This window comes from Macrotis lagotis, chromosome X, assembly GCF_037893015.1.
Source record: "Macrotis lagotis isolate mMagLag1 chromosome X, bilby.v1.9.chrom.fasta, whole genome shotgun sequence".
Taxonomy (NCBI): Eukaryota; Metazoa; Chordata; class Mammalia; order Peramelemorphia; family Peramelidae; genus Macrotis; species Macrotis lagotis.
In genome coordinates this window covers 148460145-148481938 of record NC_133666.1, presented here as the reverse complement: position 1 = coordinate 148481938, position 21794 = coordinate 148460145, and the positions used below count along the sequence as shown (strand labels likewise).

The window sequence follows — 21794 nt, the reverse complement described above, 5'->3', positions numbered from 1 at the left end:
TACAAAATGAGAATAAAATAAATTTAAAAAAAAGAATAACCTGAATTCAAATTGACAGTTTGAAAGTAAGCATATAGACTGTAACTAGAAAAGTTGCAGGGCAGCAGCTCTGTTTGTGGTAGCAAAGAATTGGAAATCAAGTGAATGTCCATCAATTGGAGAATGGCTGAACAAATTGTGGTATATGTATATTATGGAACACTATTGTTCTATTAGAAACCATTAGGGATGGGAATTCAGAGAAGCCTGGAAAGACGTGCATGAATTGATGTTGAGTGAGATGAGCAGAACCAGAAGAACATTGTCCACCCTAACACCAATATGGGGGTAATGATCAACCTTTAAAGACTTGCTCATTCCATCAATGCAATAATCAGGGACAATCTCACAGTACCTGCAGTGGAGAATACCACCTGTATCCAGAGGAAAAAACTGTGAAATTTAAACAAAGATCAAAGTCTATATTGCCTTCAATTTTTTTAAAGTGTCTTATGTACAACATAATTTTGTTATCTCTAGTATTTTATTTTCTCCTCAAGGATATGATTTCTCTCTCAACACATTCAATTTTGATCAATGCATAGCATGGAAACAATGTAAAGATTATCAGACCACCTTCTCTGGGGGGATGAGGGAGGGAAGGGAGGATGGGGAAAAATTATAAAATTCAAAACCTTACAAAAATGATAGGTAGAAACTACTATTATATATAATTGGAAAAATAATAAAACATTTTTAAAAAAGAAAAAAGTTGCAGGGGGTTTTTGCATTGTATAAAGTAAGGAATCTTGTTTTTAAATTATGTGTTATGTTTGTAAACAGATGACATGATCATAACCAAATAGTTCCTGGAAAAAACACAAACATCTAGAAAAATATTATTGAATTCAATATACATAAAAGGAACTTTTATGTAATCATTGTGAAATTTGTTCTTTAAAAAATAAGTTTAAAAATTGACTAAATGAAGCCCACTGGTTCTTAGCTTTCCATCATTGACTATAAAGTTTCCAAGTAACCACCAAGTAACCATGAATTACATTCCAACATGACATCTAATTGTTTTCTCACAGACATCAGAATTAAGAATACATGAATGGGGGTGATACAGTGGATAGAGCATCCAACCTCAGACATTTAATAATTACCTAGCTATGTGGCCTTGGGCTAGCCACTTAACCCCACTGCCTTGAAAAAAAAAAAGAATACATGGATGGAATAAGATGGAGTAGGTCAGAAAAACTTTTAGTTCTCCAAATTTCCTCAACAACAACAAACAACAAAATAGTTCTCCTCAGAGGGGATGTTCTCTCCACTGTGCCACCTAGCTGCCCCCAGAATCCTGATTTCAATTCCAGGGCAGAGAGGGTACTTGTAGCCACCTGAGGGTCCACAGAGAGTGAGAGCATTTGTGGATCAGGATGGCTTGGGGACCTGGCCATGGCATAGGAGTTGAGAGGAGAACCCAGATTGAACACCAGAACAGACTTCAAAAATAACAGTAAGGAAGACCTGAGAATTGGGTCATCATTCCCTATACTTTGGGACTGTATCTTCATTACATTAATAACTGCTAAAAAAACAGAAATAAATTAAAATTAAAATGAGAAATCAAAAGAGAAAGAACCCAATCATAGATGGGGATAGAGAAGATCTATGATCATATTTGAAGAAGTTAAATCAGAGTAAAAATGCCACTCCTTTTTCAAAGCGAAACATCAAATGGTCCCAAGCACAAAAAGAACTCTTGGAGAGAGGTCAGAACCAAGATGGCAGAGTAAAGGTAGTGACTTATCTGAACTCCCCCAAACCACTCTAAATACCTTTAAATAATGACTCTAAACAAATTCTAGAGTGGAAGAACCTAAAAAAAGAGGGTGTGAAACGATTTTGCAACCCAAGCCAACTTGGAAGATCAGTGGGAATGATCTGTTGCACTGGAGTAAGAGGATAGAAATAGGCTGCACCAACTTGGACCAACCCCATTAATCCAGGAACAATGAACAGGATACTGGGTTAGTGGAAGTGTTGGCAGTTTCCAGACCTCTTAGCTCAGATATTGCCAAGGACAACTTGCAAGGTCAGCAGGTAAAGTCTGTTGCATCAGGGTGAGAACGGAGCACAATCCAGCAGCAGACTTCAGTAGTGCTGACTCCACCCCAGCAGACCCCTCTCCCACAGTGGACCAGAAGCAGTTCTTGGGAACCACCACTGAACCAGTAGAGGCAGCTTCTTCTGGACTCTCTCAGCCCACAGATGGTAAGGGGATCCGAAGGAGATTAAAGAGATCTCTTGACTATCAATGAGGCAGGAATCTGTGGTTTTGCCCATACTCAGATCTGAGTTACTGTCCTGGATCACAGCCCCAGGAAGAGGAGGAACAATAACACAACAGACCTTGGTGCCACAGTGGATCAGGGACCCTTCTGTTCCAGAGCAGAAAAGGGGCCAGGAGAGCAGTAAACACCTCTCTTTAGATCTTATCCCTGGAAGAACAAAAAGTCCATGAGAAGAATGCCTTAAAAAACAGAACTGGTCAAATGGAAAAGGTGATACAAAAACTCACTGAAGAAAATAATTCTGTAAAAATATAAAATTGAGCAAAAGGAAGCTAATGTCTTTGTGCTAAGTCAAGAAACAATCAAAGAAAACCAAAAGAATGAAAAATTAAATGATAAAGTGAAATATCTCATTGGAAGAGTTCTTGAAGAAACATAAAAAAGATTTCAATAATCAAATATGAGATACCAAGAAAAAATTAAGGTGACAAAAAGCAATCCAAGAAAATAATGAAAGGAAAATCAACTAACTTGAACAAGAATCAAAAACTTAAGGAAAAAGTATTAGAATTGGACAAGGGGAAGCTAGTGACTTTCTAAGATACAAAGAAATAATAAAATCAAAAGAACAAAGAATAGAAGAATATATGAAACATCTCACTAAAAAACTGATCTAGAGAATAGATTAAGGAAAAATAATATGAGTAGTCCAAGGACCTGAAAATTACAATTAAAAAATAATTGATATATCATTACAGGAAAATATCAAGGAAAAAATTACCTGAAGTTCTAGAACAAAAAGATAAAACAGAAATAGGAAAAAAAACTACTAATCATCATCTGAAAGAGATTCCAGGAGGAAAACTTACAAGAGTATCAGTCAAATTTCAGAGTTCCAAGTTAAAGAGAAAATATTAGAAGCAACAAGAAAAAACAATTTAAACATCACGGAGCTACAATAAGGATTACACAAGATCTAGTAGTTACTATGTTGAAGGGCCATAAGTCTGAGAAGACTATATTCTGTAGGAAAAAAAAAAAGAGCTTGGATTACAACCAAGGGTAACTTTCCTAGCTATATCAGTGCTCTTTGGTCTGGAGTCCAAAGCATGCAAGGCTTTGTACTGTTCACTGTAGTCATGCCCCAATCAGTATGGCTGTTTGGTTTGTGTTTTTTTTTTTTTTTTTGGTTTGCATTTTTTTTTGGCTTACTTCAAGATTTTCATTGATAGGTAATTATATTATCATGATTATTATAATGGTTTTCACCAATAGAAATTTTTGTTAGGAAACCCATATTATTCATGACTTTTACCACTTAAGGGGTCCACATTATGGTTTTTAACAATAGGAACCCTGTACTCATAAAATGGAAACTGATGGCAGATTGAAATTTTTGAATTCAACAGTCTATGACTTTCAGAATACGCTATAAAAATGAGAAACATGCACAAAGATAAAAGTCAGGAGGAAAATTTATTTTGTAAGAAAAAGTAGGAATATGATCTCAGACAAAGTTAAAGCTAAAATATATTTAATCAAAAGAGGAAAAACAGTGAAACTATAATATATATTAGCAATATTATTTAATATTGTTTTAAACCCTTTTAAATAACTAGGTCATATTAAAAACCTGAGAGTAAACTGATAAAAGAGTCACAGGAACATATGGACAAAAACGTAAAACACTTTAATACAACTAAAGTCAGATCTAAATAATTGAAGAAATACTTATTGTTCAAAGATCAAGAGAGCAAATATGATTTTAAAAACTGATCACTTTACCTAAATAATCTTTTTATTCAATGTCATCCCAATTGCTAAAAAAAAACTTACTATACTATGTCAGAGAAAATAACAAAGTTCATAAGGAAGAAGACTTCAAAAAAAGGGGAAAAAGATGTAAAGGAAGCAGATTCAGCAGTATCAGACCTTAAACTATAAGATGAAAGCATTCTTGCAGTACAAAATGGATGAATTTAATCACTTTAAATTAAAATTTATCATATAAATAAAAGCTATGCATTCAAGAATAAAATGAATTAAGAAACTGGAGGGAAACTTTCATAAATAATCTCAGATGGGATGTGATTAAGTTGGAATATTGCTTTTTTTAGAAAATAATGAGCTCGTTGATTTAGAAAAATATGGGAAGATTGGGGCGGCTAGGTAGCATAGTGGGGGCGGCTAGGTGACGTAGTGAAGTCAGGAGTACCTGGGTTCAAATCCGGTCTCAGACACTTAATAATTACCTAGCTGTGTGGCCTTGGGCAAGCCACTTAACCCCATTTGCCTTGCAAAAACCTAAAAAAGAAAAAAAAATATGGGAAGACTTGGACTTATGAAGGAAGATAGTGTTTACCTTCAAATAAAGTGATGACAAGTAGAAATAAGCACAGCATGCTTTTAACATGTATGTGTATGAGTATATATGTATATGTGTATGTTTATAGATATCTATGTATATACATATATACATGTATATGTGTGTGACTATAATATATATCTATATCTAAATACATATAGATATATCTCGATACTTAACTATAGCCTTAATTAGGGCAGTGGTAGACAGTTGGGGGGAAGGGAAAAAATAAAGTTAAATGTATACAGCAGAAAACAAAAGAAAACTTACAAGAAAGCAAAGTTGGGCAACTTTGAAAACAATGTGCAATATTTATTGTATAGCTTTTCTTGAAATGGAGAATTATTCTTTATATCATTTCCTCTCATATTCTGCTTTGTACAGGGAAATACTTTTTTATTTTGTATTTAAATTTAAAATAAATAATAAAATTAACTGAGAGAGAGAATACATAGAAAACGTTAATGTATGAAGAACTATAGGAGTTCATTCTTCAAGTATCGACTACATGTAGTTGTTATAGCTGGTAATATACATCTGAGAAGCTGAATCCTGGAGTCAGTCCCTCAGGTGCAATAGAATAAAGTATCAAAGTTGTCTAACATTGAGCTTGTGCAAGGGTTCAGAGGACCAGCGGTGACCCTTTTCCCCATTCTTCTCCATTATAAGCGTGTGAGATCTTCTCTAGGGTCACCAGTATTCTCTTCTACAACAGTCCCTTCAGCTGGTTCTAATTCTCTTTGGAGGTTAAAAGTGATTCTCCCAGGGCTGTAGTCATTTCTTTTGAGATCTGTGGGAAGATGGTAAGTCAAATGGTTACACAAGAGCTTTGAAAGTCAAGCTAACTATTCACCTGGTTGAATCAAGTTTCAGTAAATGACTAAAGTTCTTCCCCTAGAAATGAGTTCAAATTCATAAATTTAACAAGTCCAATTTCGGTGTGATTCTCAACCATGACTGCAAGAAATAACTCTGTGTTTTCTTTGATTCATCCAAAGTAATTCTGAAGCTTGGTTTCTCAAGGGAAGGAAAGATGATTATTTGTTACTTACTGTCCTTCATATAGATAGTATAGTTATAGCAATAAATGAGACAGTTTTCAAAGACATCTTTAGATCACAGAGTCAATAATTTGAGCCCAAATTGAACTTAAGGTAACTAATAATTGTTATTTGGTATTTGTTGTTGGTGTTTTGGTTTAAAAAAAATAGTGATTTAACTTTATTGCTGGAGGGCACTCCTGGGGAAAAAAATCTTCCTATAACAAAGGAGCCTGCAATTTACAGCCTTAGAGAGTTGTCAGTCATTCAGCAGTTAAATGACATGCTCAGGGTCCCATACCCAGAATGTATCAGAGAAAGGATTTGAATTAAGGTTTTCTTAGCTCTAAGTCAAGCTCCACTATGCCATGTAATCACCCAATAATAAGACAACTCAGCACATTCTAAGCAGTGAAAATTTCCTCAGAATAGAAAAAATAGAATTAATATTTAAGAGAATTGTTTGGTGGATGAATTAGAGGAGAAATAACCAACACTAAACAGAATGAAAAGCATTGTCTCCTAAAAGGAAAGAAAAAAAATAACTTGAGAAGCATAACAGTGAACTAACACATGGTTTCCGAGTCAGGAAGACTTGTCCAACCTCTAAGATATATTGGTTAGGTAAACCTGGACTGGCCACTTAAACACTCTGGGTCAGGGCAAGTAAGTGGCTCAGTGGATAGAGTACAAGCCCTGTAGTCAGGAGAACCTGAGTTCAAATCCAGCCTCAGACACTTAATAATTACTTAGCTGTATGACCTTGGGCAAGTCACTTAATCCCATTGCCTTGTAAAAAAAAATAAAAAATAAACTCTCTGGGTCTCAGTTTCATATCTGTAAAATGGGCAAGGGCAGTGAACTCAGTGACCTTGACCAATAAGGTAACTTCCAGCTCTAAGTATGTGATGCTATGAAATCAGAACTCTGATTTAAAAAATATATTGTTGTATTTTGTTTTAAAGTTCATAAAACATTTTATTCACAACAATCCTATAAGATAAACATAAATTTTAAAAAACTGAGTCTAGGAAAGTCTAAATGACTTGCCATATGTAATCCAGGTTTCCTGATTTCAAGGTCTAAGCTCTCTATCTCTCTTGCACATGTCAAGACCAGTTTACTATGAGGTTTGGTAAGTGAAGGCTCCATTTGGATGACCACCCTTGTACTGGCTTCTTTTGTTTAAAACAAAAATATAATTTTGATTATTGTCTGAAAATATTAAAATCAAAATCCCAAGATTATAGGATAATATGAATATTTGAGGTTATCAATTATATTTTTCCTGGGATATTAAAAAGAGATTATGCCTAGAGAGTGAGATAATTATCCAATATTTTAGACCTACCAAAATTAAAATCCCCAAACATAAATTAGAAGGTGAAGTGGAATAATGGTGAAAAACATTTCTTTTGCTTTGAATAATCCTGACCAATGGTCTCTAGGTATCAAGCTGTGTAAAGCAATGGTTTAATCCTCTACTTTACTGGATCAGATTATGGTCCAATGTTCTCAGTTTCTGTATTGGTTTGGCCAGTTTCAAAATGAAGCAGGTTTCAAATGTTTAATTATCAGGCAACAATATGATCTGGCATACAATGTCCCAACATAAAAGCAAAAAGCAAATGACCTTAGTCCAATTCCTTTCCAGTAATGTCAATGTATGATACCAGCACCAGTCTCAGTCACTTTTATCCTCATATCTCTGTGTCTCAGTGACTCATATCTACCACTGCATCATCATCATCATCATCATCATCATCATCATTATTATTATTATTATTTTAACATCTGTTTGAAATTAATCCAAGAGTAAAACATTTTATATCATTTGAGATGAGTACATTTCACAAAGAACTCCAGATGAGAAAATTCTTTCTATGGATGCATAGCAGCAACTATTCTGCAGTTTAAAAATTTTAAGCATTTACCCAGGGCAATGATGTGTCAAAGGTTGGATTTGAACTCAGGTCTTCTGGATTCCAGGTTAATTAGACTTCTATCTACTATGTCACATTGCCTATCATATCAATTTTTAGAATGAATGAAAAAGTATTCATTAAAAGCATTTATTTTTTGAAAACACAAGTATTGAGCACAAAGACAACAGAAGACTTTGTTTATTCTTCTCTAATTGGACAGGAATGACACTTTGGGCTTATAAATTTACTGAGCATTGAGGCAAAAAGGAAGATCCTTTGTGGGAGGGCAAATCACCTTACTTATAAGCAGTGAAAAGTTCCTCAGAGTGGAAAAATAGTACTTTACTTTTAAAGAATGTTTTAGTGACTGAACTGGAGGAAGAAAAATCAAATCCTAAGCACAGTGATCCAAACTAAAAGCATCACTTCTTGGAATGAACGAAAATCATATGGCAAGAATTCTTTGATCTAAGTGAGGTCTTTGGGGGGATTCCTTCAATTGCTTGCTTTTATGTTAGAAGTAATTGTAGTGGTAAAAATGTAGGTCCCAACTCCAAACAAAAAAAAAAATAGAATGTGTGTTTAAAGTGACAAGTTGATGCAATGGGTACCAGCACACTGATTTAAAACAGAAATGCTATTTCTTTTGTGCCCCATCACCATTACCCCCTCCCAACTCCCACAAAATGTAAATAAGGACAATGTAGGGAAATCCCAAATAATACAATCCAGTAACCAGAAAATCAATAAGATGAAGTAAAATTATGGGTAGTGGGGAAGACTTAGGGTAGAGAATTACAGACAAGTGTTTGAGTCAGATTCTCTCCCTGTTTCCTCAGAGGGAATTATCCTTCAAAAGTTCTGTGGGATGAGCAACTAGCATGAAGTTATTTGATTATAGACTGACACAAATTAAAATCAATCACATTGTTTCATTCTTTTTGAGTCTTTAAAATTTAATGAGACAAAACATTATTGTAATTTTCCCACTCAATTCCAGGTTATCATGCATGTTGTTCTAAAAGATATCTGTTAAGAGAAAAATAAAATTGTTTGGGGGCATACCCAGGAGTTTGAGCTTCCTACAACAGGAATTGCAATGATGCTTTGCAATGAAGTTTCTAATTGCAGCTTCCCCTAAATTTGCCGGTCCAAACTCCATCCCTCTTGATCTAGAGGAAATATCAGAATATCAATTAGATCACAGTTAAGAAAAAGGAGCCCGACTTGGATTCTCTAAGATACCTAACAGTCTCCCATAGTAACCCAGTAAAATTGTGCAAGCCAACAAAGAACAGAGAACTTTTAGAAGAGAAGTAACAATGTTAGGTTTGCACATTTAAAATTCAAATGCACTTAAATCCTTGTACCCAACTCTATGGACTACTGTGAAATTCATTTCCACGATAATCTGATCGAAGAGAGAATTTTCTATGCACAATAGTAAAACAAAATACAGAGAGCCCCTTTTGAATGCTCAGGGGAGAAAGGAATGACATTCATTAAGAGAGTGTTTGTCCAGATTTCCCAATATATAGGCCTCAAAATAAAATTAGTTTTACTGTTAGAACATACCTACTAACTGGATTCACATGTAGTGTTTTAAATTCAAATACAATTTCCAAAATATGAATTATAGCATCTCAAAGAAATATATGACAAAGGTCTATAAGAGCTCAATGAACAAGTGATTCTAAAAACTGCCTTCCACTGTACTAACCTCTACAGCTAGTCTCCCTCTTGGGAATATATTACTTCTCTTAGCTCACAAGTGGAAAGAAACCACATATTGTAAATGTAGTGACAAAATAATAAATAGAATCTGGATATATTAAGCAAGTTCAAGGAGTACCATATAATTACAACAGATTCTTAATGTAGTTTCTACAATCAATATTCATTAATTATAACACCACATGATCATTATTCTCTAAAAATTTAATTGATGCATTAGACATCCCAGAACACAGAACACCAGAAATCCTTCCAAAGAAACTCTATGAAAGCTAATATTTTATTTTAATGACACACAGAGTATAAAAACATTTTAAAAATCTGAACTGAATTATAGCTCTTAAATGCCAAGTTCTGAGGGGGGGGGAATAAGAAGGCAGGAGAGAATCAAAATATGACAAAAGGAAACAATAAACTTCACTTCTAAGGAATGTGGTTTTCCAAAAAAAAAGAGAGTAAAATGGCTTTTTTTCCCATCTGAAGATTGAAGCATTTATCTCAATTTCTACTTCCTTTTGGCAGAACAACAGCAGCTGCTCTGAAGATGGGCCAAACTCAGATTAAGGGTTGATGTCAGTTTCATCTCAGATTGCCTCCATGCTCCAAGGGAAGGAGTAGAGGAAATCCTTTGGGAATTCAAAGCCAACAAACACCTAGGATTAACTTTCTTGGTCACTCAATCTCATTTAAAAAGTCCAGCTTTAATGGTATTTAGAAAGCTGCATAAATTAGCCCTTCTTGACCATCTTTCTCTAATCAGTCCATTAGTCTATATGGTAAGGAACCAGTATAATAAAATACTGGGGGGGGGGGGGGAAGAAAGGGAAGAAGAGATAAGGAAGGTTGAAAATAAGACAAGGAAGGAAGGAAGGAAGGAAGGAAGGAAGGAAGGAAGGATAAAAGTACAGAGGGAGAAAGGAAAGGAGGGAGTGAGAGAAGAAACAGCAGAATTGATCCATATTTATGACTACACATCATAAGACCTAAGAAATGAAAACTTAAAAGTGCTATTTTAATCTCAGAAACTGAATGTTTCTTTATGTTTATCTCTTCAGCATGACCCAAATGCACTATTTAACCAGAGAATATTTATATACTATATATATACCTGAAATTTCTGTGTCCAGAGCAATATTTCCAAAAAGGTGATACCATTTCTCAGAATTTAAAAGGTATGGCCAAACATAAGCTACTATTTTTTTTTCTCACAATCTTTAATGAAAGTATATGTAAATGCATCAGAACCCTAATGTAAAATAAATCTGAGGGATTAAAACATTTCCTGGGGATGTGTGTTTAAGTGGGCATTGGCTTACATGTGACTTTTAAAGAGCTTTGCACTTGTATCCTGCAACATGTCTATGACCACACAGTCCCAGATAAAGAAGTTGAAGGAAAAAAAAAACTTACCACTCTGAGACTTGCTATTTTTCATATTCCTCCTAACATATGAAAAGCAGGTGGTAGTTTTGTTCCACGTGCAAGTGAGCGTTAATTAGTGCCAGCTATACATAGCCTTCCTAAAGAACATCACATCATCGCTTCATATTTGTCAAATGTCAAAAATGAACGAAGCAACAAGCGTATAAAAGATACATTTGCTAGTTACCAATACATCACAAATTGGGGGTGAATCAGAGTGAATTTAGGCTACCAGCCCTCAAGGAGGTGATCTACAGAGTTAATACAAATAGTCAGATCATGTTCTTTCTATACAAGGCATTTCCTGATCACTACATACAACTAGTTACTAGCACTCTGAAAAATCAAGATAATTACCTCCTCTTACTACTGTGACTGTGTTCATGTTGTCATTTTTCTCTTTGTACTGCCTGTCCCCCAGCACCCTTGTGCCTTGCATGATTTTAGCTTTGTCTTTGTCCAGACCTCTGATTTCATCAGCTTAAGAAAATCCTAGTACAGAAATTCTCTCCACTGTGGAGACTGGCTATTGCTCTACAATTTACAGTCTTAGCCGATTGAGATCCAGAGATTAAATGATTTATTTGCCCATAATCACGCAGCTAGAATGTGTCAAAGGTAAGATATCTAGTCTTCTATGATGCCTTTGAAGCCTTTTTTTTTGGACTTGATTTGTGATTTCAGTGGTACATAGGAAGCTCTCCAATACGGAAATTCCTTTTATCAATATAGATAAGCACCTGCTTTGTAACTTATCATCTCAGAGAATTGTCTGGAGCAGTTTTTAAGTGACTTGCCCAGGGATCTCAAAATGTCAGAGGTAGGATTGGAACCCAGGCCCTCTCTGACTCCAAGGCCATCTCTCTCCACTACAGTACACACTTAATGCACAGAGAATAAAATATTAAACTGAATGGAACTCTGAGGCAAAAGAAGATAGAGTGGATAACTGTCTATTAATAAAGAAAAAGATAATTTAATGTCTAAGTTATCAAAATGGTTATTCTACATTCACTGGAACACTTGGTCTATTTTCCGTTTCACATTGCCTGTAGAGAAAGACACATGGGGAGATACTCCAGAGAGAGGAACTTCTAAGGACCATACTTGTCTTCCAAGAAAAACAAGTATGCCCCCTGAATGAAAATGTTATTTTATTTTCTTCACCCAGTAGACATGGAATGGATGTGGGATAATCTCCAGAACTGCCAGTCAAAAACCAGGACGCCAGATGACAGTCTCTATAGGTAATATGCCACTGCTGCTCCCATCTAAAACCTCAAACAGTCAAGGTCATCCCACAAGCTCTGGGGCAATTATTCAATTATCCACTGGGCACCATAAAACAAACATACTGTTCTTACCTACTCAAGCTTTGGGAAGATAAAAACAAGCACAATTTTTTTTAAAATCCTGCACTAGCTAAAAGCAATAAAAATATATGTAGTCTCCTCGAGGATATAACATGGGCTTTGGAATGAATTCTATGGTCTTGGGATGGGGCAGAATGTGTTGTGTTGTGTTGTGTGTGCGTGTGTGTGTGTGTGTGTGTGTGTGTGTGTGTGTGTGTGTGTGTGTGTGTTGATAAGCTTTATCTTAGGAATACTTCTTGATTAGAGAAAACAAAACAGATTCAAATTTAAGTTCCATTTTGTACAGTGAATTTGGCCAAGTCATGTCACTTCTCAGTTTCCTAGACAAACAAGGCTATAAGTTACAAAATAGATGCCAATCTACAATAAGGAGTTTTTTCATCAAGAGTTCCTTAAACAAAATCACAGGTATAGATTCCATCCCTTATATCCCCCTAAAAATCCTGGTTCAATTATCTATCTATTACTCTGTTTTATAGATTCCCCCCCCCAAACACTATGTATCCCTGTCAAAAGATACAAAGCCAAATAGTTTTGAGTACTTTTGATAGTCAAAACTGCAGACTTTCCTTTATAAAATATGGTTACTTTTATGTAGCATTGAGTATATTTTAGGAATTGGGGAACACCATCATTAATCACTTAATACATATTTATTGAGCACTTACTCTATGACTAAGCTGAGCACTGAAGATACAAACACAGTTCCTGCCCTAAAGGTGCTTACAATGTAATGGAGGAGACAACATACAAATAAATACATACAAAGAAAATTAAATTTATAATAAACAAAAAATAATTAATAAAGGGAAGGCACAGAAATTAGGAGATATTGGGATTTCCTGTAGAAGGTGGGATTTCAGTTGTACTCTCAAAAGAATAGAAACCATTGGTGATCAACATGCAAAGACCCAAAATACATTGTGAGTGTAAGCAGATTGCAACTTATTATTAATGATGACTTAGACACAAGAAGCAACCAAAAGAGAGAGAGAGAGAGAGAGAGAGAGAGAGAGAGAGAGAGAGAGAAAACAAGCACATATGACAGAAAGGGTTATAAAACAAATGTAAAGGATGGATAGTCTGAGTCTCATACCAGTCAGTCAGCTATCATTAAGTGTCAAGACTAAGCTAAGCAATGAGGTTAAAAATAAAAATGCAATCCCTATTCTCAGATCACAGATAATGGAAGAGAGGATAACAACAACACCACCAACAACAATAATACATAAAAAGTTCCAAAGAAAAGTCTCCAAATTCCTCAATGAAGGGTATAAATGGAAAGAAGAGTTGGGATTTGCACAGAACAAAGTACCATATTCATAAAATCAATATAAATTTTCCCTATACATCACTGGATTAGTTTGTAAAGCATCACATCAAGAAGAGTGGCATTTTACTGTAAGATATGTAGTTGAATGGCTTACGTGGGGTTATGAAATTAAGAAATTAACAGAAAGAAACTAAGACCTTAAAGAATCTAACCTCATCGTAAGTAAAGTGTTGCAAAAGCACAGAATGTTATGTTAAGTATTCCTATCTCACTATCTCTGCCATATCATATTTATTACTATATCTTCATCCCTGCCAAAACTAGCAACTACTACAATCTCAGGATTTGCTAAATGACAACAGAGAAATCAAAAGAAACTTACTGTTTGTCTTCAGGTTTAATAACAGATGGATCTGTCAGATTTTCTCCAACACCTCCAAAAAAAGATATAAAATACATTAACTAAATGAGGCTTTTCATTTTTACCCAAAATTCTTCAAAATAAAATTGGTTCATTCCTTAGTTGTTTTTTTGTTATCAGGAAGTGAATAGATGGCAAGGGATAAAATCGGCAAGTCTGAGACATTACCTGTGCAAATCATTTAACAATGGAACCTTTGATTTCTTCATTAGTACAGTGAGCGTAACAAGAACATCTTTCTCAAAGGATAGTTATGAGACTCAAACAAGATAATGTCTGTAAAATATTTATATAGCTTAATGTGCCATATAAACTTCAGCTATAATAATTTTCCTTTCGGTTTTCCTACCCCCGCTCCCAATAAATGAAAAGAAAAATAGGCTGCTATGATAAATTTAAAGGGGGAGGGAAGGGACCTCTGTTTGAATTCTGCCCCTGTCATTTACTGTATGGCTTGGTACAAGTCTCTTAATTTCACTGGGCTTCTTTTTCCTCATTTGAAAATGAAAGGTATAGGCTACATTGCATCAAAGGTCTTATCTAATTCTAGATTTATGATGCCTATCCCTCTCCCCTCATGCTACAATCTAAATACAGAGAGAGAGAGAGAGAGAGAGAGAGAGAGAGAGAGAGAGAGAGAGAGAGAGAGAGAGAGAGAGAAAGGTAGTTATATAGATATAGATAATAAATAAGTAACATATGGTACTCCTTCTGGGAAGACTAGATGGTACCATAGGGTACAAAGTACTGAACTCTTCCTGAGTTCAAATCTGGTCTCAGACACTTCCTAGTCATGGGTCTCTGGGCAAGTCACAACCCTGTTTGTCTCAGTAAAGTGAGCTGCAGAAAGATACAGCAAACCATTCCAATATCTTTATGAAGAAAACTCCAAATGGGGTAATGAAGAGTTGGACATGACTGGACAGCAACCATAAAACTTTTTTTTTCTCAGAAGAGATCATATATGTACCCTAGATGTAAATATGATATAGGTAAAGATTTATAATTAATCAAATAGGGGAAAACAACCATCCTGCTAGTGTAAAGAATAATTAGCCAATTAGAATAAATGTTTACATGTATCAAATGAGAATGGGACATTTCTGTGAAGTGAAAATGCTCACAGGATCACAGATCTAGAACTGCAAGAGCTGTCTAGTCCAATTCCATTATTTTACCAGTGTGGAAACTGAGCCTGGTAGTGATTTGCCCTAGATCATGTAGGTGGTAGACCTGAGATCTGAACCTAGGTCCTTGACTTCAGAGGCAATGTGCTTTCTACTGTACTGCTTGGAGTCCGATACTGAGAAGGCTTCCTCTTGTAGGGTAAATTATATAATCTCTGACTTAATTCTTACAATTGTGGTAAGATCTTCCTTATGGTAGGAATTTTTCCTTTCCCAAAAGTGAACAACTTTATAGGAAAAGCTATTGAAAAACAACATGAATCTTCTTTTCACCCTGGGCTTCATAGAAAAACCAACACTGTCATCTACTTTTTTTAAAGAATTTTTTCTATATTCTGTATTTCAAAGAATACAAATATAGTTAAAAGAAAACAAAATACTTTTGTGAGAATCTGTATTTAAAGGAACAATCTACCTTAGTTAAATAGCTAAGCATTAGATGCAACTTCACTTTGCATATTGATTTGGAAAGGTGAGAATGGGAATCAGGAAGAGGAATCTTGAGGTATGGTATAGCTAAATATTCAGACAAGAAAGACAAGAAATTCTAGGCTTCTTTTTCTAGCTCAGTACTTCTTAATTGCATAAAAGAGATTCAGAGAAATTGACTGACTAGCCTAAGGTCATATAGGAACTGGAGAGGGCTGTACAGTCATGATACTCTGCCCTTTTAAATTCTGTTCTGAGAATAAAGAGAAAAGTTTAAGAGAAGCTCTGAACTTGTGAAGTATAACTAACACAAAACTCTAACTGATGGAGTGTGCAAGTATCACAATTATCAACATTTGAGGCTGCCACTTCTAACATGCTCCAGTTTATATCTAAGGAAGCAAGCCAATCCAGTAAACGTTTATTAAGCACTTACTATGTGCTATCTATGTTACTGCCCTAGGTGCTGAATGCCTGCTTCTTCTGGTATGTTTGGTATCCAAGAAATGCAGGACCAAAAACTTCGGTGTCACTTGTGAGTCAGCTGTCAGTCTAGACGGGAAGTATGCCAGTACTTAAATTAGATAATAGCAACTGAGTGAGATCATGTTTAGGAAATTAAAAGCATATTAAAAGCAGGTTATTGCTTGTTTAAAATCTCACTTCTCATCCTTTTATCTGTATTCTGTCACAGTTATATGGCTCATTAAAAAGAGATTATTTTCTTATAGCCCACAAAATTATACATTTCTTACTTTGGCTCATGAGATAACATATGCAAAGTGCTTTGCAAACTTTAATGTACTCTATAAGAGCTCACTCCTTTTAATAATAATTATTGCTGTTATTGCTATTGTTGTATTATTTGTATTGTATTTGTTTTTGTTTTTATTATCATAGTTCCAAATTGAAAGACAGTGCAACCTGGTGAAAAAAGTGCCACCTAGTGGCAATTCCTTCCAATTGTAGTCAAAAAGGTTTATCACTCCAGCTTCTCAAAAAATTGACACTAAGCATTAGCAGTGACCCATTGGGTTCAAATCCCACCTTAGTCAGAAACTTACTAGCTGTGTGATCTTGAACAACCTGACCTCTCAGTTTCTTTCTATTCCTCTGAAATGAACCTGGCAGTGGGTAAATCAGAGACTGTCTTTCAATTAAAGAAAAGAATCGATTATACTCACTAGGTCAATGCCCTCATTTTACAGATGAAGAAACTGTGGGCCCAAGAGGTTTAAGTTACTAGCCTAAGATCACACAGGCACTACATATTGGAGCTATGATTCAAACTCAGGTCTCCTAAATCCAAATTCCATGCATTTTCCAATAATACTAAAGATAAATTTTATGCAAATATATAGAAATGACATCCTAAACATAGCAAAAATGCATTAACAAGCTGGGGATATATTCTATCCAACAAATTCTAAGATGGTTGAATAACCATCATTAGGCTAAGTTTCAGTGTTGTGGTACAGCACAGCAGAAATAAAAGAGTCCCTAAATATGTGAACTTTATTTCAGTATACTGAATTCTGCCTTTATCTTTTGTAAGATCATAGATCTTTATAAAGCTAGAATGTTCTTTATGAGGTCATCTAATCTAATCTATTCTTCCCTCTCCTATTACATATAAGGAAACTGAGGCCCAGAGTAGTGCAGATTTATGAAAGTAGGATGTCATAGCTAGAGCTAGATGGATCCTCAGGGGCATTTTCTTCCAACCACTTCATTTTACAGATGAGGAATATGGTGATTAAAATTGTCCTATCTTCAATAAGAGACCGAGACAGAGTTCTGAGACAATGGCACTTTATTAAAGGGTTCATGATCCCCTCTAATGAAGTAGATCTCAGATCATCTTCTAGGGTCCTATTTTTATATGCCTTAATATCTTGACATTCTAGAAAGGTTATCTCAAATACAGAATAATTCCAGTAGTTGACATATGATGCATAGACTAGAAGCAAATTGATGGCAGCAGGGTCACAGGTTGGGCAAGGCAGGAAAGGTCTTTGCTGACTAGGTGATCATAAGATGAATGGGCTATTCCTAAGACTAGGTAAGAGGAAATGGTCTGGAGATACAAAAAGAAATTGGAACTTTTCCATGAATTTGAGTCACTTCCATCACACTGGGCTTGGTCACCATGACAAGGAAAACAAGGATGGAAGACTTCTAGCTAGCTTCCTATGATAACACATATGATCCTACAATCTGCAGCTCACAGCTCTGGGACTAATATATATAGAACTTATAATCACTATCATTATGGAATCATATCAGATTGATTGATAATGATTGGAATAGAGTGGGTTTCTGAATGAATTATTTCTCTCAAGAAACCCAAGACCCAGGGAAGCTAAGATCTTCCCAAGATCACAAAGAACACGTGCCAAAGCCAGAGTCTTCTTTCAAGTGTAGAACTCTCCCATTGCCTTATAAAAGCCAAAAGAAAAAAAATCAAATGTAGAACTCTTTTATCTACACAACTCTGTCTATAAAATATTTGCACGGGATGGAGAAAATTGGTTACTATTTAATACTATTACTAGTATTATTAAAAATGCTCATTACTCTATAAGTAAACTATCAATCTTACTGATAGAATGCAATCTCCTTGACAGCAAGGATTATTTTGTTATTTCTTTTTTCTTCGTATACACAGCACAGGCATAGGACCTGTCACCTCCCAAGATGAGAAGAAATATTTGTTAACTAATTGAGAGGCAGTGTGGTATAATGAACGAAATGCTAAGCTTGGAATCAGGAAGACCTGTATTCAAATCTCCCCTCAGATACTGGCCATATGACTGCAGACAAGTCACTTGCCTGCTCTGTGACTCAGTTTCTTCAGAAGTAAAACTGAGGGAGTTGTACTTCATGACTTTCAAGGTTCCTTTCAGATTTATATCTATGATCCTATGAATGAACAAAATGAAGTACATTTCCAAGGGAAACTGAGTCATGAATTCTAATCCTGATAGCTGACAATCTTTACATAAACCTGTTGGGGTTAAGTGTCTTCTACTGTTTAAAAGGAAAAAAAAGGAAAAAAATTTCCACTGACCTATTCTGAAGAGTACTGTGTAAAAGAACAAATTAATAACCACAAAGTACTTTGAAAATAAAATGAGCTATATAAATGCTAAGTACTAGTGTTATTTGAAATGCAATTGTTTTAATTCCCATTTCGGAGCATGCTAAGCTTCTGATGTTGGATCACAAGTGTAATCGGAATGATTCAGGCCCTCATTTATTTGATTTTTAAATGCAAAAAGGCTGGAAACTGCAGGATATTTCAATCAGGATGGAGTCAAGGCAACAGATCATTAACTTTGTTAAGCTAGTCCTTGTGGATACCAGCTTCCCACAGTTGGGCATGATTGTACAATATCTGACTGGTACTGTTATTTGATAAAAAATCAGAAGATGAAACTGTTAGAACTTACATCTTCTTTTCCACTTATCCCAGCCTTCCCTCTCCCTCAGCAAAACAACATCCCTTACTCCATCAATGTACCCCATACCACCAAGACAACTAGAATACCATGTGCCTTGCCAGTGGATGGGATATCCCTAAAGCATAGGCACAACTTGGAACTTTAGACGTGAAAAGCCTTCTGCACTTTCAGAGCTAATCTCCAACAACATGAAAATTTATTGTTATTTAACATACAGTAAGGCTGGTGGTGACTTTGCACAGTCCTTCCTCACTTAAATCCAATTCACTTTCATGTCATGGCATCACCTCCCAGATATCATGGAAGGACAAACAACAACAAGGTCCTTAATAAATGCTAGTTGCCTTTTTTCCCATCAACATTTTCATGTAGCAATAGAACTAGCTTTCCATACAAGTAGAGCAAACACTCCACCAAGACCATCTTAAGCACTTTTCTAGGCTTAAAGATAAATAATATTTCCTTAATTTCTCCCTTTTATATTTTTGATAGGTATACACATCACTCTACATATTCATGCCTGATAGAAAAAAATTTAGATGCATATCTCTCTGGTTCTTCATGTTCAGCTCTGATGTTGATGTTTAACTATTACATTGGAAGTGAATATTTTGACATCATTTACTTGATCTAGTTATTTCTTGTTTTTGTTTTTTACAGTTTGAGGTGGCCTAAAATTCTAAAACTGACATAATTGTCTACTTTTAAAAAAAAAAAGTTTCTTGAAGTTAGTTTTCTTTTCTTCTAATACCATCACCACAGCATTTGTTGTCTTTAATGTTGCTTTGGATTACTAAGACATGGAATCCCCAAACAGAAACAATTTTAAACAAAAACCTATTCAAGTGGAATACAAAACACACTAAAGAGTCATCATTAATTCCTTAAATTTTACTTTGTTTTGTTTCTTAGTGGTTGTTTCTTTTATTTTCTTTCTTCCTTCATATTTGTTTGTTAATTCTGGCCAGTTTCACCCCAAACACAAAGTACAAGCAATCAAATACAGATGAAAATCACTAACCTCTCAAACTTGAGCCTTGGGCATTAATTTGAAGGAATTTGATAGATCAAATATTCCTTTAAAATTTAATTAGCTTGGTTGTATTAACTTCATTTCCATTACTTACTGGGTGTTTATAGTATTTCTGAAACAGGAAGGTGTACTTCATTTCCATCAACAGGAGCACTCTCAATGAATATAAGTACACATATGTTATGAGTAAAGGAACTATATATTTTTGAACAGAATAGCACAGGAGCTATTCAGAATAGGAAGATTTTCTAAGTCTTCTCAAGTGCTGTCAATAATGAATTGCTGTCAGAATAGCTGTCTAATATCAGCTCTCCCTGACCAACATGCCCCTAATATTCACTATTGAAGGACTACAGGAAACTGGAGAGATAGCCATTCATGAGCAAATAGCTTCAGAAAGACTGTAATATTTTGGGATACTTCAGCAAAGGACATCATTAAGAAGATATGGAAAATCCTGCATTACTTTAAAAACTACAGCAAGTTTTCCATTAAGCAAGGTAGTATAGTAGGAATCATCCTGGATCAAGAATCAGAGGACCTAGATTCAAATCTCAGTACAGCTATTTCCTACCTATGAGTCTGTAGAGCAAATGAAATGCCCTCTGGTTAATCAATCAACAAGTAAGTGTCTATAACAAATGTGACCTTAGACAAGTCAGTTCCCCTCTCTCTTTCCGAATGGGTCTCAATTTACTTAATGAATATGGTCTACAATACCTCTAATTAATCAAGCAGTTAGCAGATTTTTTTTAATGTAAGGCACTTTTTGCTGTTAATACAAATACAAAGAATGAAACAATTCCTATCCACAAGAAGTGTACATTCTTCATATCCTTTCTTGTTCTAAAATAATGATTAGATGATCTTGTGACATAAATATGCATGTATAATATTGTTATAATCTGATTTTCCTCTTTCATAAGAAAATTTTAAAATAAACAAAAGGAAATAAAAACAGCTATCTACAAAGTTAGTCATCTCAAAACTGTGAAAATATCTCCCCTAAATTTCCACTGTACTTTTTTCCAATTATGAAATTTGACAGTGATGAGGTCATAAAGTTGGAAAGCTTGGGATGAAAATCATGCTTCATACAGCACAAAATTGTAAATATCATGAAATGCAACTAAGCATCAGGAGAAGCAGTGTTGAATTAGAGGTTAGAGGAGTTCGGATTCCTTCATTGGTTGTGCCAAGTCATTTGGCCAAGTGAGACTTTAGCCAAGTCATTTAGACTATGAGCCTCCTTTTCCTCATTATCAAATAGGGACTTTGGACTAGATGACCTCTGAGTCCCCATTCAGCTCTAAATTTATGTTATAACATTATGACAGAGTCTATGTAATGGGAAGGTATCAAATCTAAAAAATGGAGGTGACAAACTTACTGTACAAAATATCATGTTTAGTTCTGGGGACCATATTCTAGGAAAGAAGAACAGTGACATTCTAAAGCATATTCCCTAGGAAGTATAGTTGGAAGATGAATAACTGAAAATGGTGCTATATGTTTTTGAAAAAATAAAGAATATTTATCCTAGAGAAGAAAGTTAAGGCAAAACTATTGCCTCTAAATAACTGAGGGGGGGCAGTTAGGTGGTGCAGTAGATAGAGCACTGGCCCTGGAGACAGGAGGACCTGAGTTCCAATCCAGCCTGACTCTTAATAATTACCTAGCTGGGTGACCTTGGGCAAGTCACTTAACCCCATTGCCTTATATAAATAGATAAGTAGACAGACAGATAGATAGATAGACAGACAGACAACTGAAGGGTTTTGTGTATAAAATTATTTGACTTATTCTTCTTGGTTCCAGAAGACAAAAGCACCAGCCATGAGAAAAAGTT

At 35.1% G+C, this 21794-nt stretch overlaps 1 protein-coding gene across 6 annotated transcripts in view; it reads right to left on the bottom strand.

The window, feature by feature from the left end:
* Positions 1-3962: 3962 nt before the first annotated feature.
* TRPM6 (transient receptor potential cation channel subfamily M member 6) overlaps positions 3963-21794 on the bottom strand; it is a 225809-nt gene continuing 207977 nt past the window's right edge. For 5 of the 6 annotated variants that reach the window (XM_074206652.1, XM_074206650.1, XM_074206654.1 and 2 more), the window contains 3 exons: positions 13794-13845; positions 8675-8781; positions 3964-5434 (listed from right to left, as the gene is read on the bottom strand). In XM_074206652.1, coding sequence (XP_074062753.1) covers positions 5307-5434; positions 8675-8781; positions 13794-13845 — 287 coding nt within the window. In that variant the 3' untranslated portion in view covers positions 3964-5306. Of the gene's footprint in view, positions 5435-8674; positions 8782-13793; positions 13846-21794 lie in introns of all 6 variants that reach the window. The other variant, XM_074206656.1, reaches the window with a different exon arrangement.